The 26,963-nt window shown below is 37.7% G+C and overlaps 1 protein-coding gene across 1 annotated transcript in view; it reads left to right on the forward strand.

Moving 5' to 3' along the window:
- The window catches only part of SPG11 (SPG11 vesicle trafficking associated, spatacsin), a 79,255-nt gene that overhangs the window by 23,289 nt on the left and 29,003 nt on the right, over positions 1–26,963 (forward strand). Inside the window, exons 15-27 of the mRNA XM_082617140.1 lie at positions 609–822; positions 4,483–4,686; positions 6,454–6,560; positions 8,585–8,730; positions 9,908–10,069; positions 12,398–12,464; positions 16,621–16,786; positions 17,950–18,155; positions 18,408–18,516; positions 19,453–19,612; positions 19,986–20,258; positions 20,894–21,094; positions 21,852–21,959. Coding sequence (XP_082473266.1) covers positions 609–822; positions 4,483–4,686; positions 6,454–6,560; positions 8,585–8,730; positions 9,908–10,069; positions 12,398–12,464; positions 16,621–16,786; positions 17,950–18,155; positions 18,408–18,516; positions 19,453–19,612; positions 19,986–20,258; positions 20,894–21,094; positions 21,852–21,959 — 2,123 coding nt within the window. The remainder of the gene's footprint in view (positions 1–608; positions 823–4,482; positions 4,687–6,453; positions 6,561–8,584; positions 8,731–9,907; positions 10,070–12,397; positions 12,465–16,620; positions 16,787–17,949; positions 18,156–18,407; positions 18,517–19,452; positions 19,613–19,985; positions 20,259–20,893; positions 21,095–21,851; positions 21,960–26,963) is intronic.

Raw genomic sequence — 26,963 nt, forward strand, 5'->3', positions numbered from 1 at the left:
ATTCAGTTACTTTAAAATGCAAGTCATTACATTGAGCCCTTGAGGTTTTTGTAAGGGATTTATGATGTGATAGTGAAAGAGAAAAGTCACGTGGTTCAGTGAATTGAGATTTCAAGGCTAAGAGTTCTCTTCCCAGCCTCAGAGTGACATTCTTTGATTTTCCAAATAGTCTTTGGTTTCTTCTTATTTAAACTGAGGATCTGTATCATACCAGGGCTCTGGGGAATAACTAACACTGGCAAACAGTGGTAATTCATAGGGTGTCAAATTCGTTTATTATTATAGCCAGAGTTTTTATTTATATTAAGGAAAAGAAAAGGGAAAAAGAGGGCTGAAAAGGTAAATGAAACACACAGAAAATTCCCAAGTTTCATTTAACCACTGTAGTAATGAGAAGAAACATTTAGCTCTTCCTCCAGCTGATATATCGATTATAAAATGAACGACACCACAAAAGAGGAAAATAGTAAAAGAAGCAGAGGGCCTGAATAATTCATCTGTTATATAGATATTTGTCCAGATCATCATATTTATTCAATTAGTGTTGAGCTTTGTGTCAGTAATCATCATTCATTGCTATTTTAAAATGTATTTTGTTCTTAATGTAGAATACAAATCATATTCTCCCGAAGCCCTCTGGAGATACCTCACAGCTCGCCATGATTGGTTCAGCATTATCTTGTGGATTGGAGAATTTCAGACCCGGAATAGTCATGCCTCACTTCAGCAGAACAAATGGCCCCCTCTGACTGTTGACGTTGTTGATCAGAATACTCGCTGCAACAACTACATGAGGAATGAAATTTTAGATACGCTGGCCAGGTACTGTAAACTATGGGGATGTGTAAAAGGAAGAACAATAAAATACAGTGGTGCAACTTTTCCTCTGAACTGCCATAAATCCAATATGACATTGTTTCATAATATTGATATTTTAAAATTGAAAGGGCATTATTGTATATTGAGGTTTTAAAATCACATGCATTTAACATTAGGTAGTGAATAGGCTCTCAAATTCTAGATGAAGATTCTCCCCAAAACACTGTATATGCTTTGGGGTAGAAATGGTAAGCTCTCCATGGGGGTACAAGGACCAAGTGACAAGAGCTTGAGATGAGGATACCTTAGTATCCTATAATGTTTCCCACTCTTCTCAGTACTATCACTGCACCCGTACGCCATGTATGGCCTTGAACTAAAGAGGACTGCTCAATTAAGAAAACAGTGAGGGGAAGTATCACTTCAAGTGATAACTGAAGACTTTAAACTTTTTTTTTTTAATTAATTAATTTATTTATTTGTTTATTTTTGGCTGCGTTGGGTCTTAGTTTCTGTGCGAGGGCTCTCTCTAGTTGCGGCAAGCGGGGGCCACTCTTCATCGCGGTGCGCGGGCCTCTCACTATCGCGGCCTCTCTTGTTGTGGAGTACAGGCTCCAGACGCGCAGGCTCAGTAGTTGTGGCTCACGGGCCCAGTTGCTCCACGGCATGTGGGATCTTCCCAGACCAGGGCTCGAACCCATGTCCCCTGCATCGGCAGGCAGATTCTCAACCACTGCGCCACCAGGGAAGCCCAAGAATTTAAACTTTTAATTCATTTCTAAAAATAATTGTTAGCTTGAACCATGTGAACTTGCTGTTTGTAGAGGTGAAAAATGGTTGAATATCAGCAATTTCATAGAGCTCAACCTATCTCCCTAAGCTGTCAAAATAATATGAGACTTAACATATTTGTTAATTTTTAAGTTTCTTAAAATTATTTCCCATGTATTCTTTTATATTTATACTTATTGGGGAAGTATAACTGTACTGTCCTACCCAACTTAAAGATGTGGAGAGGGAGATCTAAAGAAGTTAAGAGCTTTGCCTAATCCAGTTACTTACAGGCTTCAATCATTTTACCCCTGACTTTCTAGTCACTGTTCTTTTCATTGCACTAAATCCTTTTCTTCTTGTTTGCTGAAAGTAGACTTTTGTATAACTTGTATGCTTATCAAATATTTTGCTTAATACTTGATTGTTTATAAAGATAATATATATGTGTTTTAACATGAATTATGACAATGATGAATTAGTGAGATCTACTATATTAACAGATTAAAGGGAAAAAATCATACCACCTGATAGATACAGAAAAGCATTTGATAAAATTCAACATCTATTTATAATAAAACCTATTAGCAAACTAGGAATAGCTGCAAACTTCCTTAACTTTAAAGAGGTGTTAACGAAAAATCTTCCAACTAATATTATACTTAATGGTGAAACATCACAAGCATTCTCTTTAGATTTGGAACAAGACAAGCCTGCTATCAATTCTTCCCAAGTTGATCTTTAGATATAGTGCAATCTCAATAAAAATCCCTCCCAGCAATGGATTTGACAAGCTGATTATAAATATTTATATGGAAATTCAGAGGGTCAAGAACAACCCTGAAAAAGAAGAACTTGCCTTACCAGATATTAAAACTTACTCTAAAGCTATAGCAATTAAGACAGAAGAGTGAGCATAGAAACAGACTTTTTTAAAAAAAATTATTTTTATTTATTTATTTTTGGCTGCATTGGGTCTTCGTTGCTGCGCACGGGCTTTCTCTAGTTGCAGTGAGCAGGGGCTGCTCTTCGTTGCAGTGTGCGGGCTTCTCATTGCGGTGGCTTGTCTTGTTGCAGAGCACAGGCTCTAGGTGTGCGAGCTTCAGTAGTTGTGGCATGTGGGCTCAGTAGTTGTGGCTCATGGGCTCTAGAGTGCAGGCTCAGTAGTTGTGGTGCATGGGCTTAGTTGCTCCGTGGCATGTGGGATCTTCCCAGACCGGGGATCGAACCCATGTCCCCTGCATTGGCAGGCAGAGTCTTAACCACTGTGCCACTGGGGAAGCCCTGAAACAGACTTATATATGTATGCTCACCTTATATATGACAGAGGTGGCACTGCAGAACAGTCTTTTTGGAGGAAAGAATAGTCTTTTCAACAAATGGGGTTGGGATAACTAGATAGCTATATGGGGGAAATGAAATTGGACCCTCTGCCTTATATCATGCATAAAATCAATTCCAGGTAGATTTTAAAACCTAAATGTAAAATGTAAAAATTATAATGCTTTTAGAAGGTAGGGAAGAATATCTTCTTGACCTTGGGAGTAGGGTGTGCTTTCTAAAAGGCCTGACGGGGCAAAGGAAGACAACAGTTACTGAGACCAAGGGAGCTGCCTGGCAGGAGTTGTGTCTCTTAGTGGAGAATGTCAGCCAACCTGCTGTCACCTCACACAGAGAGCGCCAAGGTATCCCCATCCTCCCTTTTACTTTAATTCTTATCTCCCGATGGGAGTCTCCCATAGGAGGCGAAACCAAAACAGAAACCTGAGGGCACAGGAGTCTTCTAGAGCAACCCATACAGGTGAACCTCCAGGGGCGCAGAGCAGGAGAGTAGAGCTTGGATCTGGAGGGGAAAGATACCAGCACACATAGACATTTCACAAAAGAGGAAACACAAATGGCCAATAAACATATGAGAAGATGTTCTTCCTCATTTGTAATCATGGAAGTGGAAATTTATTTTACCAAAAATCTAGGAACAATGACCATCAAAGTTAGAGCAGGTAAGTAAAATATAGTATAATCATACAGTGGAACACTATACAACAATGAAAACTAAAAAACTATAGCCATGGGTATCAACATGGATAAATCACACAATGCTGAGTAGAAGAAACAAGACAACAATATATCTAAGATGTTCCCTTCTTACATAAAGTTTGAAATAGGCAAAACCAAACCTTATATTATTTGGGGTTACACACATGGGTGGTAAACCTATATGGGTGAATAAAAGTAAGGGAATAGTTATCATGAAAGTCAGGATAGTGGTTACCTCTGAGGGCAAAGCACATGTAAAGGGGGAGGAATACAGAAAGGACTTCTAGGTACAGTGTTCTGTAATCTGGGTGGTGGCTATGCAGTGCTTCTCTAAACTCCACATAATATGTTCTCTATACTCCTTTAATGGTATGTATGATGTATTTAACAGTAAACTTATAAAAATATTTAAATGCAAATTTCTGTTCTTTAATGGTTGGTCTATTTAAATTATTCTGCTTTAATTTCTTAATGATTTTGTTTGGATATTTTGGTGAATTCCTCAATGTGTAAAGCACCTAGCTTCAAGAGTTAACCACTGTTGCCACACTGGGCTGTACAGTTTCAGTAAAAACAAAGTAATGGAGGTAGCTTAGTTTAGGTTTTCGAAATATTTAATATAACTCGAGACTGTCATTACTACATTAAAATACTACAGTGGTGCAGAAACCTTTATTGGAAACTAGCAAAATATGTGTGTCAGAACATATTTATGGGGTAAGAATTGGCAGTATTAATTTGTAAATACTTACTTTTAACTAGTTGAGACTACTTAACAATGGAAATGATTTGGTCTGCTCTGAATATAGCAACTTTTTAACTTGCCATCTTTTATTTAAACCTGCCCAATAGGAATGGAATTTTTCTTACATCTGAACTAGAAGACTTTGAACTCTTTCTCAAAAGACTGAACCGTATTGGGGGCGTGATGCAAGATACCCTCCCTGTTCAAAACTATAGGTCCAAAGATGGTTGGGATTTTCATTGTCACTTCATTCTCTATTGTTTGGAACACAGTCTGCAGTATCTTCTTTATGTCTTTCTTGACTATTACAAGTGAGTACTAAGAATTAACTTGTCCTTGAGCAGGCCTTCACGTTCCATCTTTCCGTACTACTTCTGAATGTAACTTTTAGGAAAATATTAAGCATTCTCGTGAGGAATACTGATCTTTTTTTTTTTTTTGCGGTACGTGGGCCTCTCACTGTTGTGGCCTCTCCCGTTGCAGAGCACAGGCTCTGGACACGCAGGCTCAGCAGCCATGCCTCACGGGCCCAGCCGCTCCGCTGCATGTGGGATCTTCCCAGACCGGGGCACAAACCCGCGTCCCCTGCATCGGCAGCGGACTCTCAACCACTGCGCCACCAGGGAAGCCCAATACTGATCTGTTTGTTTGTTTGTTTGTTTTGTTTTGTTTTTTGCTGTACGCGGGCCTCTCACTGTTGTGGCCTCTCCTGTTGTGGAGCACAGGCTCCGGACGTGCAGGCCCAGCAGCCATAGCTCACGGGCCCAGCCGCTCCGCGGCATGTGGGATCTTCCCGGACTGGGGCACGAACCCGCGTCCCCTGCATCGGCAGGCGGACTCTCATCCACTGCGCCACCAGGGAAGCCCTGATCTTTTTGAAGTAGTTCCTCCCACTCTAACATTTGATACATCTTTTAGTTCAATACTACATTCAACTGAATGCTTATTATGTGTTTTTTGGTGATGTTAATTCTGTAACATCTCTGTTAACCTTTTAAATAACTAGAAATTAGAAAGAAATGCTTTACAAGTTTAAAAGAGGGAGGATTCTAAAGGTTAACTTGGACTTCTTTAATATTTTCATTACCAAGCAAATGTTAAAAACTTTGAATTCATCACCACTGCAAGGTATCTTAGAAATGCTCTAAAGTTTATATTTAGATAGACAGATATCAATATATATTGATGTCTAAGGTCAACCTGCAGAATCGTATCTGTGGCCAGTGTTAATTGCTATTGGTCAGTAATAATAAAAATAGTAGTCTCTAACATATGAGTGCTTACAATGTTCTTGACACTAGGCTTAGTACTTTACATGCATTATCTTATTTAATCTTCAGAAAACCCTGTGAGGTGGTTACTTACTCCTCCATTTCACAGATGAGGAAACTGAAGCTTTGAGAGAGACTAAGTGCCCTATTTAAGGCGTACAGCTAGTAATTGGTAAAGCTAGATTTAATTATACTTATGTTTGATTCCAGAACCCACATTCATGTGCTAAGGAGAACATTTTTATTTTATTTTGTGTAGTAAAGACTAGGAAGTCAAGCAAAGGGTATATTTCTTGTTCATATCATTAAGACTTACTTGAACACAGAAATGTTTTCCTCAAAGCTACTGGCAAGTGAAAGTTTAAAAGCTGTATTTTTAGAGGACCCGTTATGAGCCTTAACTGCTTAGTCCCAGCTTCTCTTGTAGTTATGTAAAGGTTTTCAAAAACCTCTTAAGTTTGAAAAAGCTAAAGAGCTTTTGTTGTTAAAAAAAAAAAAAACCAATACAGCGTATCTTCAAGTGCAAAGATATCTGGTAATCTTATACAGAGTTGGTAAAATTTCATCACAATAGGAAATACGTTTTAAGTGATATTATCCCTGTCTCTAAAATTCTCTATTTCCAGATCATAAGGCATATGTAAAACACAACACAAGACTGGGGTTATATTGTGTTATATTTACTTTTTTAATTACAAAGTTCTTTTTTTTTATGCTAGTTATCACCTGAGCAAACATGGTTGTAATTGTCTGTCTTATCCTCTATGTTAATCAGATAGTTTTTTTGTTTGTTTGTTTTATATACAGACTTAGTCCTCCAAATTGTCCCTTCTTGGAAAAAAAAGAATTACATGAAGCTCACCCTTGGTTTGAATTTTTAGTTCAGTGCCGACAAGTTTCCAGTAATTTAACAGGTATGGGTGTATTGTATTAAATAACAAAACTTGCTTTGGATAAATAACTGGTCTGTTGAATGGAATTTAAATTGCGAACTCTTTGAATAAACTGTCTAGCTGTAGACAAATATTTGACCATAATCTAGACTCAAGCTTTATTTAAACAGCAAAAGACCAAACATGTTAGCCTCTTGACAGTGAAGAAAACCAGACTCGGAGCAGATAGCATGTGTAGTTCTGTTGGATGCCTCTTATCCTACCAGTTCAGCACAGGTTCCTGCTCCTTGGTAGACTGAGACCCTGTTTCCATGAGGAGGTGATCTGTCTTCCAAATGGCTGCCCTGAATCTTTCAGTAAGGAACTCCAATTGGAGTGAAAATAAATCCATAGTATATGTGGGATTGTTGTGTCTTCTCTAGTGGAGCCAGTGATGGAGAGCCTTGCTCTGGTTATAATCAGGTAGAAAAACCCTGTGACCCCTGAGGGCTTAGTGGGTGTTATTCTAGAGGTTCAGGAAAGGGGACAGGCCAAGCCACAACATAGGCAAGGAATGGCAACAGCCAATCTTTCACTTTTATGTAATGCCTGGTTTCTTTCCTAATGAATAATTTTTTTCATGATGTGGGTTGAGGTTTTTTTGGTTTTGTTTTATTTTTCTGGAGATCATAAAGTAACATGTTTCATTGTTAAAAAATAATAATAAAAAAAGGAAGCCACAGACAACTGTCAAGATAACACCTCAATAGGTAGATAGCTTAAGTGAACAGGAAGATAACTATCCATAGGGAACTCTTGATATATTTTAATATATTTTGTTCTGGTTATTTTCTCTATACTTTTTTTAAACCTAGTCAATATTGTTTTTCATTCATCCAACAAATATTTATTTATCCCCTACCTTGTGACAGTGTGTAAGTGCTAGGGATATAACCAGAAACATCTATGTATTTGTATATTGTGTTTTTTCATATAGTAATTATAACATAAGAATTTTCCTATGTTCTTAGAGACAATGACCATTTTATGTCTACATAATATTTCATTGTATAGAAATACTCTTATTTAATTTACTGTGCTCTCATTTTTTTTTTTTTTTTTGCGGTAGGCGGGCCTCTCACTGTTGTGGCCTCTCCCCTTGCGGAGCACAGGCTCTGGACGCGCAGGCTCAGCGGCCATGGCTCACGGGCCCAGCCGCTCCGCGGCATGTGGGATCTTCCCAGACCGGGGCATGAACCCGCGTCCCCTGCATCGGCAGGCGGACTCTCAACCACTGCGCCACCAGGGAAGCCCTATGCTCTCATTTTTTGACATTAAGGCTGTTTTCAATTTTTCCTATTATAAATAATAATCTTGAGTATATTTGAACATAAAATTTTTGTGCTTGTTTCAGATTATTTCCTTAGTACAGATAGGTTCCTGGATATAAAATTCCTGGGTCTGGGGTTATATGCATTTTGAAGGTTCTTGATATAAGGCTAGATTGCTTTCCAGGAGGGTTACACCATTCTTTTCTGTAAGTCCCAGCTTCTATGCACACTGACCAGCTCTGTGCTTGAGGATGAATATTTTTAAAAATCATTGCTGATTTGATAGGTGATATATGGCATCTAATTACTATTTTAATTTGCATTTCTTTATTGCTAATGATTTATATATTTTTATGTGTCAGACATTTATATTTCCTTGTTTGTAAAATGGTTATTTCTTTTGTCCATTTATCTTTTACAGTCAGTATTTTGGGCTTTTGTATTGATATGAGCTCTTTGTTGAAGGCATTAATTGTTAGGTTGTCATCTGTTATTGATTTTTCCCCTTGTTCATTACTACCTTTCAATTTTCTTTGTTTGAATGGAAGTTTTTATTTTTATATGGACAAATCTTTCTTTTTTTCCCTTTGTGACGTTTTCCCATTGCTCTTAAACTTAGAAAATCCTTTTTACTGTGGATAGAGTTAAAAATTAATTTTCTTTCTCAGAATTATGTAATCCTTAGTTTAGTATTTCTCTCTCTCAAGGAGAAAAATGTACTCTCTTATTTTTCAGATCCCAAACTGATCTTCCAGGCTAGCCTTGCAAATGCTCAGATACTGATTCCCAGCAACCAGGCCAGTGTAAGCAGTATGCTATTAGAAGGACATACCCTCCTGGCCCTTGCTACCACAATGTATGCCCCTGGGGGCGTCAGCCAGGTATGGACAGCACTTTGACCTGTTATGGCAAAATAGGACTGATTTTAAATTTAGAAGAAATATTGGTGGATTTTCTAGGTCTCAGTTGATATTAAAATATAACCACTTACAAGTATTTCATTAGATTAAAGAGCATAAAACAAGGGTGAATTTTTAAACTTTATATCATATCCTCTTAAGTTGAAAGGAGACTGCTATAGTCAGCCCTCCATATTCGGGGGTTCTGCATCCACAGATATGGAGGGCTGACTGTACTACAGCATTTTATATGAGGGACTTGAACATCCTCGGATTTTGGCATCTGTGGGGGTCTTGGAACCAATCCCCTGTGGATACCAAGGGGCGACTGAATGTTGTATAGCGATTTTTTTCCCGTTTATTTGTTCTCTAATACTCCAGGTTTGTTTTCAGGATAGAATCAAGATCTAATTGCTCCTTGGAGTAAGTATACTTTAAATCTGTGACTTGGGAATTATTCTCTGTTATTTGACCTCTTTGGGAGTTAAAAAGGAAATCATAATTTTTAGCTACCCTTAAAAACTCTTTTGAGTAATCCAGTGAAAAGTTGCCCGTCTCTGCTTTTTTGAAAGTATAGTGTGGCTGGTTAGAGGGAACTTAAGAATTCTGTTAAACATCTAATCTGCAACAGTTTGTTACTGATGCTAGCTTAATTTAATACCACCTCTTTTAGATTGTTGCAGTATACCTTAACTTCATGGTTATTTATTCTTCCTGTTTTTGATCACCTGTCAGAAATCAGTCAGAATAACTTGAGACCTGAGAGGAAAGAACCTAAGAGCCATCTAGTCTAGTAGGTTTTTTTCTTGTAAAATATTTACTATTTAATATCTGAAATTTTTAAATATTGTAGTAGAGCCTTTTTTCAAACAGCTTTTCCTTATGCAGTTTGAAAACCACTCATCTAGCTGAACTTTCTGATTCTGTAGATGGGGAAACTGAAGCCTGCCTGATACTAAATATCTAGACCAAGGTCATACAGCTAGTTTGTCTTAGAACCAGAACTAGAACTATTGGCTACTGACTCCTTGTCCAGTGCTGTTTTCACTACCACCTATTATATCAAGCTAATCTTGTTTCACAGGCTACTTATGAAAAAAGGACTTAACTTTGGAGAAGAGAAAAACATTATTCTATACCATGTTATCTTTTTATTTAGGTTGTTCAGAATGAAGAAAATGAGAACTGTGTGAAGAAAGTAGATCCCCAGCTACTGAAGATGGCATTAACTCCTTACCCCAAGCTTAAAACTGCTCTCTTCCCACAGTACACTGCCCCTAGTGTCCTGCCACCAGATATTACACTCTACCACCTGATTCAGGTACAGTATTTAGGAGTATCAGTCAGCGTTCAGCCAGGAAAACAGGAACCACTCTGGATCTTCCAAATGGAGGACATTTAATATAGGGAATTACTTACACAGAATGATAGCAAAATGGAGAAACCAAATGTGTGATAATGAGACAACCCAAAAATTAACAAAGAAGGAAGCAGTCAACACCCCCTAAGGCTGCAAGAAAGTGGTGTTGTCTGAACCCAATAGCTGGAGCCTCTCTGGGAGCTAAAATCACAACCGGGCTACCTACTGGGAACTGGGACAAGAGGGTAGGGCTGGAACCATGCAGGGGATGCCCTAGAAAACAAAGAAGGGGAAAATATCTTGGTTTCTCCCCTCTTGCCACCTTTAATCTCCCATGTTTTCTCTCATGACTAAACCTGTCTGGTAGCCAGAAGGCAAATGAGTTTGGGAAATGCACTTCTCTGCAATTCAGGGCAGAACATGGGAAAGGTAGAAATGGATCTGAGAGCAGACAGATAGTTGGCCAGCATACTTGTCTGCTACTTTCATTGAAAGCTGCTTCATTCTACCACTGATAATTTCTCTTCTCAGTGAATAGGGCTGTTTATTTAAGTCACCTTTAGGACAAAGACCTCTTTAAGAATGTGAGAGACTTCCCTGGTGGTCCAGTGGTTAAGAATCCGCCTTCCAATGCAGGAGATGCGGGTTTGATCCCTGGTCAGGGAACTAAGATCCCACATGCCGCACGGTCAGCTAAGCCTGCGTCACACAACTACAGAGCCTGTGCGCCTCAAGTAGAGAGAAGCCCCAACTAGAGAGCCCACGTGCCCAACCAAGACCTGATGCTGCCAAAAACAATAAATTTAAAAAAAAAATGTGAGAGAGCTATGAACCCTCTATCCAGAAAAGTTGCACATAATTTTGCTTCTATTTCAGAGGTATTCACAGATTCCCTGAAACCTATCCAGGGATCCTCAATTAAGGACACCTTCTTTTGCTCATTTCTCATCTCAAAAGGCTTTTGCTTTTTTTCCTGGGTACAAATATTCCTACAGTGTCTTCAGTTCAATCTAAACTCTATAATCCTATGAAGGTACAAAACCTCTCTTACTCTAATGTGAAATTTTATAGGGTACAGACTGGTGCTACTTAAAAATGTGGTCCCCAGGCAGGTGCCAGTCCATGAACTGCTTGTTGCTGGTATGTGTCAGCAGGGTTGGGTTTTTTTTTTTTTTTTTGGTTTGTTTGTTTGTTTTGTTTTTATGTAGCAAGACTTTCTCAAAGAAGGAAGCAATAAGCTAGATTTATATTTATCACAAGCTTCTTATCTCATTGCAGATCAGCACTTTGAGTAACACTGGTATATAAACTAGATATAAGTAGATTATATAAAAACATAGTTTTACTACCTAAAGTGGATTCAATCAGCCTAAAACATAAGAGGTTTCAGGTTGTTCTTTGTTCTGTTTTCAGGTTGACTGATGCAATTATTTAGTCCTGTTATTTTAGGAAGAGTATTCCTTCCTTAATAGACCACAAGATTCTTCTCCCTTAATTTAAAATTAAAGCTGCTTTGGAATTCCATGGCAGTCCAGTGGTTAGGACTTGGCACTTTCACTGCCATGGCCCAGGTTCAATCCCTGGTCTGGGAACTAAGAATTAATAAGTCAATACATACATACATACATACATGCATACATAAATACATAAATAAAATTAAAGCTGCTCTTTTCTTAGCCATCCAGATCTTGGCCTAAGAGTTCTCTTGTCTCATATCCCTCCCACCATCTATTTACTGTCTTTGCTAAACCTTTGGCCTACAGATTTCAAAACACCCAGCGCTCCTTGCTCTCAAACCTTTTCTGACTGACCTGATCTTAGTTGGCTGTTTTTTCTTTGCTGTTGTTATTGATGGTTTGGTCATCACATTCCTTTAACCCTTGATCTAGTTGTCTCACTCTTTCCTGACCTGCCTCAGCACACCTTGTTGTATTTACGTGGTAACATTTTCTAGCCTCTTAGTCCTCTTGCCTTTTGATTCCAAAGGACTTGTAAAGCCATTTTTACATTATAATTGATGCTGGTTCTACCAAAAGAGGGTATACTTTGCAGACATAGTTTGAAGTGCGTAGAGTCTTCAAAAGGAACATAGCCAGTTCTATTTTTATTAATGTAGAAAAATGTCTCATATGCTTGTGTTCAAAGAATTTATGTCTAGAAAGATAAAAGTTTTTAATTGCCCTGAAGAAGGGAAGCAGACTGCCTGTGAAGCTCTTTCATATGATTTTGTTTACTTCACTTTAGAATCAATTAACTTTTAACTCTGATTTGACTTTTCCCCTTTTTCAGTCATTATTGCCCTTTGATCCTAGCAGATTGTTTGGCTGGCAGTCTGCCAACACACTGACTATAGGAGGTAAGTCATTATGGATTCTTCTTGCTTTAGAAGCATTTCAGCAGTGTTGACAGAAGTTCATTTATGTAAAGCCAACCTAGTTTCCCCCCTGCTTTCTATTTTAAAAATAAAGGCACATTCCACTGGAAAACATTTTCTTTTTTTTTAATTGAAATATCGTTGATTTACAGTATTATGTTAGTTTCAGGTGTACAGCACAGTGATTCAGTTGTATATATATTCTTTCTCTGATTCTTTTCCCTTATAGGTTATTACAAAATATTGAATATAGTGCCCTGTGCTATACAGTAGGTCATTGTTGGTTATCCGTTTTATATATAATAGTGTGTATATTGTTAATCCCAACCTCCTAACTTATCCCTCCCCACCCTTTCCCCTTTGATAACCATAAGTTTGTTTTCTGTGTCTGTGAGTCTCTTTCTGTCTTGTAAATAAGTTCATTTGTATCATTTGTTTAGATTCCACATATAAGCTATATCATATGATATTTGTCTTTGTCTGACTTATTTCACTTAGTATGATAATCTCTAGGTCCATCCCTGTTGCTGCAGATGGCATTATTTCATTCTTTTTTATGGCTCAATATATATATATATATATATCACATTTTCTTTATTCATTTATCTGCTGATGGACATCTAGGTTGCTTCCATGTCTTGGCTATTGTAAATAGTGATGCAGTGAACTTTGGGGTGCTTGTACCTTTTCTGATTATAGTTTTCTCCGGATATATGCCCAGGAGTGGGATTGCTGGATCTTTTTTTTTTCCCACTTATATTTATCCTTTATTCTCATAAATAATATCAAGACACTCTCTATGTTGAATCAGCTATGGAGAATATTAAAAAACAAACACAAAGCTCTCACTGGATGTATGATGCCCTTCCTTAGATTGGCTTTTACATTCTGAAACATATATAGAAGAGTGTATATAATGTAAATGTATGGTAAAAATAATAAAATGAACAGCAGTATACCCTCCACCCAGCCTTTTTTTTTTTTTTTTTTTAATTTGTGGTATAGTTGATTTACAATGTTGTGTTAGTTTTGGGTGTACAGCAAAGTAAATCTATTATACATATACATATATCCACTCTTTCTTAGATTATTTTCCCACATAGGCCATTACAGAGTATTGAGTGGAGTTCCCTGTGCTATACAGTAGGTCCTTATTAGTTATCTATTTTATATATAGTAGTGAGTATATGTCAACCCCAATCTTACGATTTATCCCTCCCCCCCTCCCCTGCCAGTTACCCCCTGGTAACCATAAGTTTGTTTTCTACATCTGTAACTCTATTTCTGTTTTGTAGATAAGTTCATTTATACCCTTTTTTTAAGATTCTACATTTAAGCAATATCATATGATATTTGTCTTTCTCTGTCTGACTTACTTCACTCAGTATGACAATCTCTGGGTCCATCCATGTTGCTGCAAATGGCATTATTTCATTCTTTTTTATGGCTGAGTAATATTCCATTATATATATGTGTACCACATCTTCTTTATCCAGTCCTCTGTTGATGGACATTTAGGTTGCTTCCATGTCCTGGCTATTGTAAATAGTGCTGCAGTGACCATTGGGGGTGCATGTATCTTTTCGAATTATGGCTTTCTCTGGATATATGCCTAGGAGTGGGATTGCTGGATCATATGGTAGCTCTATTTTTAGTTTTTTAAGGAACCTCCATACTGTTTTCCATAGTGGCTGTACTAATTTACATTCTCCCCAACAGTGTAGAAGGGTTCCTTTTTCTCCACACCCTCTCCAGCATTTATTATTTTTAGACTTTTTATGATGGCCATTCTGACCATAGTAAGGTGATACCTCATGGTAGTTTTGTTGGAAAACATTTTCTAGGAAGCTGAATTGAAAACATACTGTGAGTTAAAAGTCATTGTATGAGGTCACTAGTGCTTTACTTGCTGGGGAATGTAATATAGACCTGCTTAACTTTCTCCCTTTCCAAAAATCCTTGTTCACTTGCACTATAGTATTATAAAGGTTAAGAGCATAGGTGTTGGCATTAGACAAAACCTGGCTCTACCATGTAATAGCTGTATGACCTTGGGCAACTGATTTAACTTCTCTTCAGTTTTCTATAAAATAAGGTAAGTGACAGTGTCCACCTCACATGTTACGTGAGAATGAAAGGAGACAAGGCATTTAAAAAGCTCTTGCAGTTCCTGACACATGGTAAGCACCAGATGCGCACACACTGCCATCCTCTCTAGACCATAAAATTTCCCCTGATTTTTTTTTGTGCTATTCTTAAACTCTGCTTTTTCTATTTCTTTTTTACTTATTCATTTTGAATTAGCCTTTAATATCATATTACCTGTGGTGCCTCTGCCTATATTACTCTAAAGGAGGCTTCAAATTAGTACTTTTCACATAATATATACCTTGTAATATATACCCTGTAAATATTTATTGACTTATGTAAAAGTGCATTTTCTAATGTGTCAGTTTTATAAGTTCAAATTTCAATATATTGAATTTACCTAGTGCCTAGTGCAGTGCCGGGCCTATAATAGATATTCAATTGATATTTGTTCAGTGCAGGATAAAGTAGTGCTTATTGCATTTTCAAGTGAAAATACTCATTCTAATCTCAGTGAGGTTACTGGAGAGTAGACAGAATCCCCTGTACTGTTCTAATGGCTCCAACTCCATCAGTTAGCCAGAGTCCTGAGGCCCTGGTGGAGATGGAGCACTCTCCTGGGTACACAGAGGAAGTTGAAGGCATGTTCCCTGCCTGATTTTTAGACGTTTAAAACATATTTGAGGAAATAAAGCACAAATTAAATGAAACAATTATCATGAAGACATAATATGGATTTTTAAAATTGGAGAGTTGTATTTAATTAGAATGTTGACTTCTTTTATCATATGGTTTTACCACTGAAAGTAGCCACAAGGCAACTGCGTGGTGATTTGGCTTCAGCAGGCCAGAGAAAAATTTCTCTTCAGGTAGAATTTTCTCTTATACAAAATCTCCATACTAGCCACCAAACCACTAAAAAATCAGGGTCTTATTTGAATAAAAACTCAAGTTTGTTCATTCAGCTTTATATGAACTGAGCAAATATTGAATGAATGAATGGTTTTATATGTAATTGTAAGTTACCAGAGTCACTCTGATCTTACAAAGAATACGGATAAGGTGTGTGACAGTTTTTTAATCTCAAAGGAGGTATACTTTTAAGTAATAGCTTTGTAAGATGACAGACTCCTCTAAAGTCTTCAAGTCCTGTTTTTTTAATAAGAGCTAAGTCACAATATAAAAAGCCCTTGGAATTCCATGGGAGGGATACAACTTTATTTCAGAAATAAGCTTTGAACTTTGAAAATAAGAGCAGATGCACTGTTAACAGTTCAAAATGTTGTTTTGTCTCATTTTTTTAATAGGTAGTAAGCAGTTAAGAAGCAGTTAACTGTTCCTATCAAGCCCTAACTTTATTTCATACCAACTTTTCACATCCAAATATCTTTTGACTTCGTATTTTTCTAAAAAGATTAAAAAAATTTTTTTCTGCTTTTTTCGTGGGCACAGAGGAACTTTGAACTACTCTGCTGGTCTTGGAAAGTTGGTATCATGATGTAGATAATAAGGTGCTCTATGAATCCAAAGTCAGAAGTTACAGGTAGTGATAAGAAAAGTTTATTAGGAGGGTATTAATATGGAGAAAAGGATGTTCTTCTCAAAGTATTTGTTGGAGAAAGGTACAGTGAGTTGGCCTTGGTGAATAGAGGATTCATATAAATATGAGCTGCATGAATGAATTAAAACGCTACACTTGCAAATCATTAGCAGAGATTTTGTAGTTAAAGGGTTCTTGCCACTGTGAACTTAATGGATCATCAGATACAAAATTAAAGCATCTAAAATAACAAGTTCAGTAGGGGAAAAGCATACTTTATAAGTTTTTATGCAGCTTCTCAGGTACACATTTTTGTATAAAATGAGGGCTACCTCCACACATTAAAATAAAATTATTACATCTTGGTGGTTCAAAGTGATACACAGTGGTACAAAATGATTATAGCAACCAGTTTTCTTTTACCATTTCAGAGTAAAGTTTTCCACACGCAGATCTCAAATTAATCATGGTGAGGTGCAGAGGATTAATACTGCTTCACTTTCCCCCCAGATGCAGCGAGTCAGCTCCCACATTTCTCTAGCCCTGACCTGGTTAATAAATATGCTATAGTAGAACGTCTGAATTTTGCTTATTATTTATATCATGGACGACCGTCGTTTGCGTTTGGTACTTTTCTGGTTCAGGAATTAACGAAGAGCAAGACCCCCAAGCAGCTGTGAGTATTTAAAACATAATTTGTACTCTTAATAAAAGGCATATCTGTGTACTCTTACACATGCATATAAATGCATATAAAAAACCTATTGGAAACATACCACAGTTAGTAATTATATTTGACTGGGGAATTATGTATATATGTATTTTTTCATTTGTGCTTTTCTGTGTATCCCAGGTTTTTGGCATTTATCTTGTCTTACTTTTGTGTTGTTTGTTTGTATTTTGGCCCGCGCCGCGCAGCTTGCGGGATGTTAGTTCCCCCACCAGGGATTGAACGCATGCCCCCTGCAGTGGAAGCATGGAGTCCTAACCACTGGACCGCCAGGGAATTCCCTTACTTCTGTTAATAGGAAAAAAGATTAAAATATATTTTAAATAAGATAATAAATATATCTGAAAACAATGTTTTTAAATAATGATCCAGGAGCTTGCCAAATGTTAGCAATTATTATAAAGAGGGAATTCTATAGTGAGATGTGAATTCTGTATTTAAGATCTTGGTCTTTTATAATTCACTTTTATAAAGCACAGAATTGGGAGGAGTATTTGATATAATCAGCAGCTAAATACAGATTTATTTTATTTATTGTTTTATAGTTAACAAAATAATGCATCTTTATGTTAAAATATTTAAGTAGGTCAGAAGGGTGAAAAATGAAAGAAGAAAGTCCCTCATTCTCTCATCTTCATTCTACATGGTATATAAACATGGTTAATTTCTTGTGCATCTTTCCTCGAAATTTTTCTAGTCATGTAAAAGTGCATATGTGAGTCGTTTAAAATGTATGTGCTTTATGATGTCAAATTTTAGGTGGCATTAATTTTCTTGGTAGTTTGTGTACATAATCACAATTAATAAGATCATAAGGTGGCAGTCTTTCATAAGTTCCATTCCATGTTCCCTGAATAAAGTTGGAAGCAAAAATAATTTGGACTATGAGTAGGCATTTTAGGAGAAGGTAAAATATAAGGGGATAGGGGGCTATGGAGCCAGAAGGCGACTAAAATCTACCAAGAACCTAAATGAAAAAGGGAAGGGGGAGGAAGTCAAAAATCGCATGCATCTGATGCTCCAAGTATCACTGATGTAATTCAATCTGCTTTTCCTGGTGAGAAAAAATTTTCACGTGCTCATGTGATTTTGATTCCTTTCTTTTTCAGGATCCAGCAAGTAGGCAATGAAGCCTATGTTTTAGGGCTCTCCTCCTTCCACATACCTTCAATAGGAGCTGCCTGTGTTTGTTTCTTAGAACTGCTTGGCCTCGACAGCCTCAAGCTCAGAGTTGACATGAAAGTGGCCAATATAATTTTGAGCTACACGTGTAGAAATGAAGATGCTCAGTACAACTTTATCAGAGAGTCTCTAGGTACAGCACGTTTATGTCATTTGTTGAGAGAACAAGGGACTAATAGGTCTAAGGCATTGAATTGTGAGTGGTTGGGGAAGAAACAATTATCTTCTGTTTCATCCTTTTTCTGCAGAATTTTTGCACTTTATGTCATTTTATTGGGCCCCTTAATGGGTTTCTGAAATGTCTCTGGGCCACACTCTTCAAACAGAACTGCCCAGTTCCCGACCTTTTCTCTTGACCATATTTTGTTGTTTATATTTCTTATAGCTGAAAAACTATCTAAACTGGCTATGGGTGAAAAGTCAACCATAGAAGAATTGCTTGTTCTCTTAGAAGAAGGTATATGGGACAGCATTCAGCAGCAGGAAATAAAGAGGTTTGTGAGTTGCGATCCCAGCCTCTTTTCTAGCAAGCTTTATTGTTCCAATCTGTGTTTGCCTAGTCTTTCTTCCAACACATGTTTTCACCAGACCTTATCTTCTTACTAGACCTTATTATCTTCTTACTCATCGAGCACAAAACAGATTTCGATTGCATCTTGCTATCAGTAAAAGAAGGGTGAAGATAATGATTCCCTCTTTACAGGTAGAGTTTCCAAGAGGTGGAGAAGAGCTTTGTCTCCTCTACTGTGCTGCTGGTCTGAGAAGTCTCTTAAGTGTTACATGTTGAAATCATTTCAGAAAGAGCGGGGTAGATCTCACAAAATTTGACTCTAAGTGATATCCTTGAGTTTTTTCTTGCTAATATATGTGAGTTGATAATGGAAGGTGAGGTGACCGTCTGTCCACAAAAGCCCCTCTCCTTATACATTTATGTCATCTTTCCTCTGTGCTGTTCTCCACTGGGGCTGACCCGCTACCCCGACCCTGGGAATGCACCATTCTCATGTACCTCCTGTCACTGACTGTTCTCAGCAGTTTCCTTCTCAGCAGGTACCCTCCCCTTAGCAAGAAAGCCCAGGCACCTGTCAGGGCTCTGATACTCTAAAGTGAATCATGCAAGAGAATTAAGCACTCAGACAATTTCTTGAGTGACTATTTTTCTCAATTCTCCTAAAGATGGTGCATAGCTGGTTTGATTGATACTTGGTTGATAAAAAAGAGGAATGAATTTTGCCAGTATGCTAAGAAAGTTATTGTACATTATGGGTGAAAGAGTCCTTTTTTTTCCAAAGTAGTCTAATAAGTATTTGGTATTTGTTGAAAGGCTTTTTAGAGAATATACTGTAGTTTATTTTTTACTAAGTTTCCAGTTTAAAGCTACATTTAACCAGTTTTTTCCTCTTACCCCCCACCCCGACTCCCAATTATAGGTTATCCAGTGAATCCAGCAGCCAGTGGGCATTAGTGGTACAATTCTGCAGGCTCCACAATCTGAAACTGAGCACATCTTACCTTAGAGAATGTGCCAAAGCAAATGATTGGTTACAGTTTATTATTCACAGCCAACTCCATAATTACCACCCAGAGGAGGTAAGCCACCGATTGTTGCCAGTTATTCAAGAAGAGAAATTGGAACACTTCTCAGAAGACAGTGTTCTTTCTGTTGTATATACATAGGCTTTTGTTTGCTATGATACTATTATTTTTACTAAGATTTCAGTGGGTTGGCTTCAGAGGACTAGTCATTACTACTAAAGAGCTGAAGGAAGAGTTTTTGTGACTCCAGATTGAATATGAAAACTCACTCAAACAACAATTATATAAAATTATATGGTCACCTCTGACGCAGTTCAGGGTGAGAAAGAAAAATTTTGCCTATGCTTTTCTCCAACATTTTCAGCTCCAGCTGAAATTGGAAGTTGGTTGTCTTTTTTGATCATCAATCATCTAATATGTTTTCTAGGTGAAATCTCTTCTCCAGTATTTCAGCCCTGTTCTTCAAGACCACTTAAGACTGGCTTTTGAGAACTTGCCCTCAGTGTCCAAGTCTAGAATGGACAGTGATCAAGTCTGCAACAAGTCCCCGCAGGAACTCCAAAGAAACAAAGTAGAGATGACTGATTTCTTTGAAATTCTGCTTCAGTGCTCAGAGGTGCCAAACTCCTGGTGCTGGCTCCTGGCAGAAGCAGTGAAACAACAGGCCCCAATCCTTAGTGTCCTGGCCTCATGTGTCCAGGTGAGAATCTTGAGAAGCCTACATTAGGGACTCAGAGGGCAGTAGAAAAAGTGGGAAGAGACAGGGAAGGCTGATAATCAGAGGGAATGTGAGGTGATGACAGTGAGGCCCTAGCATGTGTTTCCAAGGTAACTGCCACTTTTTGTGCTTCCCCAGCTTAGGCTTCAGGCCATCTAGTGCATTTCCTTGTGCCTTAATGTTCAGTAACTTAAGTGATCAGAGCCTTGGCTTCCGGTTGGCAGTCATAGAGAAGGATGCTTTGGTGGACCGACCACCTCTGTGTCTTGAGCAGGGAAGGAGGGATGCTCCGAACAGTCCCTTGATCAGTAGTTCTGTAGAGGACAGTCTTGTTTTCTTATACTTAGTACTTCCCTGACCTCCACATATATCCCCTCGGTTTCTTGGCCTTTTGACCTACTATACTCTGCAGGACAGTTTATAACAGTCCCTTGGTTGTTCACTAGAGTTTGTTTCATGTTTGAAGGATTTTCAAGTCATTTTAACCAATTTAGTGAGGTGACTTGTTCTAAACAGGAAATATCCATCTGTAGTTGTAGCATTGCTGGAAGCTTCTGCAGTCAAGTAATCCATGTGCAGTCATTATCTTATTTTGAAAAGTTCTTATCCACTGGCAGGACGCCAGTGCTATTCCTTGCCTCTGTGTTTGGATCATCACTTCTGTGGAGCACAGTGTTGCAGCTGAAGCAATGGGACACATTCAGGGCTCAATAGAGGGCCATACCTGGGACCTTGAGGACCTCTCAGTCATCTGGAGGACATTATTAACACGGCAGAAGAGCAAAACTCTCATCAGAGGTTTCCAGCTTTTCTTTAAGGTAGTGTTAGTTCATTTCTTTCCTCAGTTTAAAAGGGTTACTTCAGAATATCCCCCGTTGGCTTTTAAAATTTTTCCTATTTCTGGGATTTTTTTTTAAGCCAACAACAGATAACGATATTAGATCTATCATTTATTTAGCAAAGTGCTTTATATATATTATTTTAGTCGATTCTAACAATAATCCTATATAAAGTAATATTTTAGAAGAATGTTATGAAGTGATATTATCCTCATTTTACAGAGTGAGATACTAAGGCTCACAGAACTTAAGTAACATGGCCAGGGTCTCAGAGTACTTTAGTAAGTGGTTTACTTACGGTTCAGACCCATAATCTCTAATTCTAGAACTCCTATCCTCTGACCAAAAATCTCCCATCAGGGTGATGGAAATGTATGGATTAATGCCACAAACAAGCAGTAGGTTAACAGATCAGTGGAGTCCATTACCCAGGAGTGTATGTAGAGGTGTCTTAGCAGCGTCTAATGGAACATCTCCTGCTCATGTGTAGTGGACCAAGTATAGACTGGAGTATGGACTGTTGAGTAGGTGTACCTGGCCTGAGTATCTTTTTTCCAAAAGGAAATATAAATTTAATTTCCTTTCTTTTTAATATATATGATTTCATTCTACTACAAAGCTGTTATTAATAGTTTTGTTTTTTACTTTAACCTCTCTTATATTGGCATTACTCATTGAGAATATAGTATTGATTAAGTTTCAGGATTTTTAACTTCATTCAAACTCTTCCTCAAAGGAGTCCCCATTACTCTTTATGATGGAGATGTATGAACTGTGTATGTTCTTCAAGAATTATGAGGACGCCAAAGCTAAACTTCTGGAGTTCCAGAAGAGCCTTGAAACTGTAAGTTGGAATTATAGTGCTCTTTCTCGCTGATCTGAAATTGGCTAAAGTGGCCTCTTGTCTGCTCGTAGTCAGGATGCGGCAGCAGTTGAATAGCTGTTACCTGGCATAATGCAAACTGAATCATTTGTATTGTTCCAGAGATGGAGAGGCAGGACAGGAGTTGCAGGGACCTTGCTTACAGCACATCAGTTGCCATGGATGACAGAGAGGTTTCATCCAATGTGCTAATGAACTCTGATCAGTATCCTGATGCTGCAGCAAGCTCAGTGGGAAAGGGAATAATGGTATCCACTGTGGATGCTACAGAGGAGTGTGGTGGTACATGGGCCATGTTTTGCCAATCCAAATAACTCCAAGAGCATTGAGAGTGAAGGGTGTTTAATACTGCTTTATTCACTGTGACAGAAAATAATGGTTTTTTTCATCAACACTCCTTATGGTTTCTGTCCAAATGATTCTGAGCCTTATGGTCAATTTCAGGCTTTACCTATTCTGATGCTTGTTTTGGACCTATTTACATGTGGAGCTAATTAACCCTATGGAAGAAAGAGGAAGCTGTAAAAAAGGAAAACATGCCTTAGTCCTGCTTGGGGTTTCAGCACTTTTGCCCTCTCTATCCCAAAAAAGCTTTATGATAAATGAGACAAAACCATATACTGATTTTACCCAACAAATATATCACAGTGGAACCTGTGTATATGATTTTCCTCTCAATCACACTCATCTTAACTGTAATGAAGATTTTAAAGTTTTATTGTTTGAAAATACTGAATCAGTTATTCAAATATGCCTGAAGTTCCTAAATCACAGAAAATAGGGACATTCATTTCCTTCATCTGTCACTCTCCATGGTAGAGCCATACAGTATCTTCTTTTTTTAAAATTATTTAAAAAAATTGTGATAAAATACAAATAACATTTACCGTCTTAACCTTTTTATTTTCTTAAAGAAACAGGCATCTTTTAAAATTTTTATTTTATTTATTTATTTTTGGCTGCATTGGGTCTTCGTTGCTGCACACGGGCTTTCTCTAGGTGCGGCGAGTGGGGGCTACTCTTCCTTGCGGTGCACAGGCTTCTCATTGCGGTGGCTTCTCTTGTTGCAGAGCATGGGCTCTAGGCTCGTGGGCTTCAGAAGTTGTGGCATGTGGGCTCAGTAGTTGTGGCTCCTGGGCTCTAGAGCGCAGGCTCAGTAGTTGTGGCACACAGGCTTAGTTGCTCAGCAGCATGTGGGATCTTCCTGGGCCAGGGCTCGAACCCGTTTTCCCTTGCATTGGCAGGCAGATTCTTAATCACTGCACCACCAGGGAAGCCCTATACCATCTTAACCATTTTTAAGTACATAGTTCAGTGGTATTAACTACATTCACATTGTTGTGCAACCATCAGCACCACCATCCATCCCCATAGCTCTCTTTTCTCTTTTTTCCCCCCATAACTCTCTTTTCATCTTGTAAAGCTGAAATTCTGTAGCCATTAAACAATAATTCTCCACTCTCCCCTCCCACTAGCCCCTGTCAATCACCATTCTACTTTCTGTCTTTATGATTTTGACTAAATACCTCACAGAAGTGGAATCATACAGTATTTTTCTTCTTGTGACTGGTTTATTTCACTTAACATAATGTCCTCAAGATTCGTCCATGTTGTAACATGTGTCAGAATTTCCTCCCTTTTTAGTGCTGAATAATATTCCATTGTATTTATATATCACATTTTGCCTATCCATTCATCCATCAATGGACATTTGGGTTGCTTCTATTTTTTAGTTTTTGCAAATAATACTGCTATGAACATTGTGTACGAATATATATAGACCTTGCTTTCAGTTTGTTTGGGTATCTACCTAGAAGTGAAATTGCTGGATGACATGGTAATTCTATTTCTGATATTTTGAGGAACTGCCATACTGTTTTCCATAGCAGCTATACTATTCCCACTAACAGTACACAGGCTTCCAATTTTCCACATCCTCTTCAACACTTGTTTTCTGTTTTTTTTTTTGCGGTACGCGGGCCTCTCACTGTTGTGGCCTCTCCCATTGTGGAGCACAGGCTCCGGACGTGCAGGCTCAGCGGCCATGGCTCACGGGCCCAGCCGCTCCGTGGCATGTGGGATCTTTCTGGACTGGGGCACGAACCCGTGTCCCCTGCATCGGCAGGCGGACTCTCAACCACTGTGCCACCAGGGAAGCCCTGTTTTCTGTATTTTTGATAGTAGTCATCCTAATGGGTGTGAGATGGTATCTAATTGTATTTTTGATTTGCATTTCCCTAATGATTAGTGATGTTGAGCATCTTTTCATGTGCTTATTGGCCATTTGTATATCTTTTTTGGAGAAATGTCTATTCAAGTCCTTTGCCCATTTTTGAATTGAGTTGCTTGTTTTTTTGTTGTTGAATTTTAGGAATTCTCTATATATTCTGGATATTAATCCCATGTCATACATATGATTTGTAAATATTTTCTCCCATTCTGTGGGTTGCCTTTTTACTCTGTTGATGGTGTCCTTTGATGCACAAAATTGTTTAAATTTTCATGAAGTCCAATTTGCATTTTTTTTTTTTTGCTACCTGTGCCTGTGGTATCCTAGCCAAGAAATCATTGCCAAATCCAGTGTTGTGAAGCTCTTGTCCTATGTTTTCTTCTAAGAGTTATATTGTTTTAGGTCTTACATATTTAGGTCCTTGGTCCATTTTGAGTTAATTTTTGTGTAGGTTGTTAGGTAAGGGTCCAACTTCATTTTTTTGCATGTGGATATCCAGTTTTCCCAGCACCATTTGTTGAAAAGACTGTTGTTTCCTTATAGAATGGTCTTGGCACCCTTGTCAAATATCATTTGACCATGTATATGAGGGTTTATTTCTGGGCTTTCTTTTCTTAGCCATTGGTCTATATGTCTGTCTTCATTGGCTATTTTGATTACTGTAGTAGCTTTGTAGTAAGTTTTGAAATCAGGAAGAGTGAGTCCTCTAGTTTTTTTAGTTTTTTTCAAGATTGTTTTGGCTATTCGGGGTCCCTTGAGATTCCATATGATTTTAGAATTTTCTGTAAAAACAAAATGTCATGGGGATTTTGATAGGAATTACATTGAATCTGTAGATTTTGGGGATAGTAATGAGATTTTAACTATAGTAAGACTTCCTATTCATAAACATGGAATGTGTTTCCACTTACTTATGTCTTTAGTTTCTTTCAGCGGTGTTTTGTAGTTTTCATTGTACAAGTCTTTTACTTCATTGGTTAATTCCTAAGTACTTTATTCTTTTTTTTTTTTTTTTTTTGCCTGCACCATGTGGCATGTGGCATCCTAGCTCCCTGACCAGGGATTGAACCCCCATCCCCTGCAGTGGAAGCACAGAGTCTTAAACGCTGTACTTCCAGGGAAGTCCTATTCTTTTTGATGCTATTGGAAATGGAAACATTTTATAATTTCCTTTTCAGATTGCTCATTGTTTGTGTATAGAAATGCAACTGATTTTTGTGTGTTGACTTTGTATCCTGCTACTTTGCTCAATTCATTTACCCTTAAGTTTTTTGTTGGAATCTTTAGGGTTTTCTATATAAGATCATATCTGCAAACAGAGATCATTTTATTTCTTCCTTTCCAACTTGGATGCGTTTTATTTCTTTTTCTTACCTAAACACTCTGGCTAGAACTTAAAGAACTGTGTTGAATAGAAGTGGTGAAAGCAGGCATCTTTGCCTTGTTCCTGATCTTAGAGGAATGCTCTCAGTCTTGCACCATTGAGTATGATGTTTGTTGTGGGTTTTTCACATAAAGCTTTTATTATGTGGAGGTAGTTTCCTTCTATTCCTAGTTTGTTGAGTGAGTTTTTTATCATGCGGTGGTGTTTAATTTTGTCACATACTTTTTCTGCGTCAATTAAGATGATCATGTGGGTTTTTTTTTCTTCATTCTGTTGAAGAAAACTGTGACGTATACATTGAATTTTGTATGTTGAACCATTCTTGCATTCCAGGAATAAATCCCATTTGATTATGGTATATAATCCTTTTAATATGCTGCTGAATTCAGATTGCCAGTCTTGTGTTGAGGATTTTTGCATCAGTGTTCATAAGGGATATTGGTCTGTAGTTTTCTTGTAGTGTCTTTATCTGTCTTTGGTATCAAGATTATGCTGGTTTCATAGAATAAGTAGGGAAGTGTTCTCTCCTCTCCAGTTTTTTGGAAAAGTTTGAGAAAGATTGGTATTAGTTCTTTAAATTTTGGTAGATTTCATCAGTAAACCCATCAGGTCCATGGCTTTTCTTTGTTAGGAATTGGTTTTGGTTTTGTTTTGCTTTTTTGGTTGGGAGATTTTTGACTACTGATTAAATCTCCTTTCTAGGAGATTTGGTCTATTCAGATTATCTATTTCTTTGTGATTTAGTCTTGGTAGGTTTTGTGTTTCAAGGGATCTGTCCATTTCATCTAGGTCATCCAACTTTTTGGCATACATTTGTTCATAGTACTCTCTTATAATCCTTTTTATTTCTGTAGAATAGGTAGTAATGTCCCCACTTTGATTTCTGATTTAGTAATTTGAGTCTTCTTTCTTTAAAAATGTGTTGTTTAATTTCCACAATTTTGTCAGTTTTCCAGTTTTCCTTTTGTTATTGACTTCTAACATCATCCCATTGTAGTCAGAGAAGATACTTAATATGTTATCTGTCTTTTAAAATGTGTGAGATTTAATTGCAGTTAGCATATGTTCTCTCCTGGAAAATATGCCATGTGAACTCGAGAAGAATGTGTTTTTATTGTTGTTGGGTAGAGTGTTCTGTGTATGTCTGTTAGATCTAGTTGGTTTATTGTGTGAAGTCCTCTATTTCCTTACTTGTCTCCTGTCAGGTTATTCTGTCCATTATTGTAAGCAGAGTACCGGCATACCTTTGAGATATTGCAGGTTCAGTTCCAGACAACTGCACTAAAGTGAATATCGCAATAAAGTGAGTCACATGGATTTTTTGGTTTCCCAGAGCATATAAAAGTTATGT

The sequence above is a fragment of the Mesoplodon mirus genome (genome assembly GCF_964341445.2).
Source record: "Mesoplodon mirus genome assembly, chromosome: 4".
Taxonomy (NCBI): Eukaryota; Metazoa; Chordata; class Mammalia; order Artiodactyla; family Ziphiidae; genus Mesoplodon; species Mesoplodon mirus.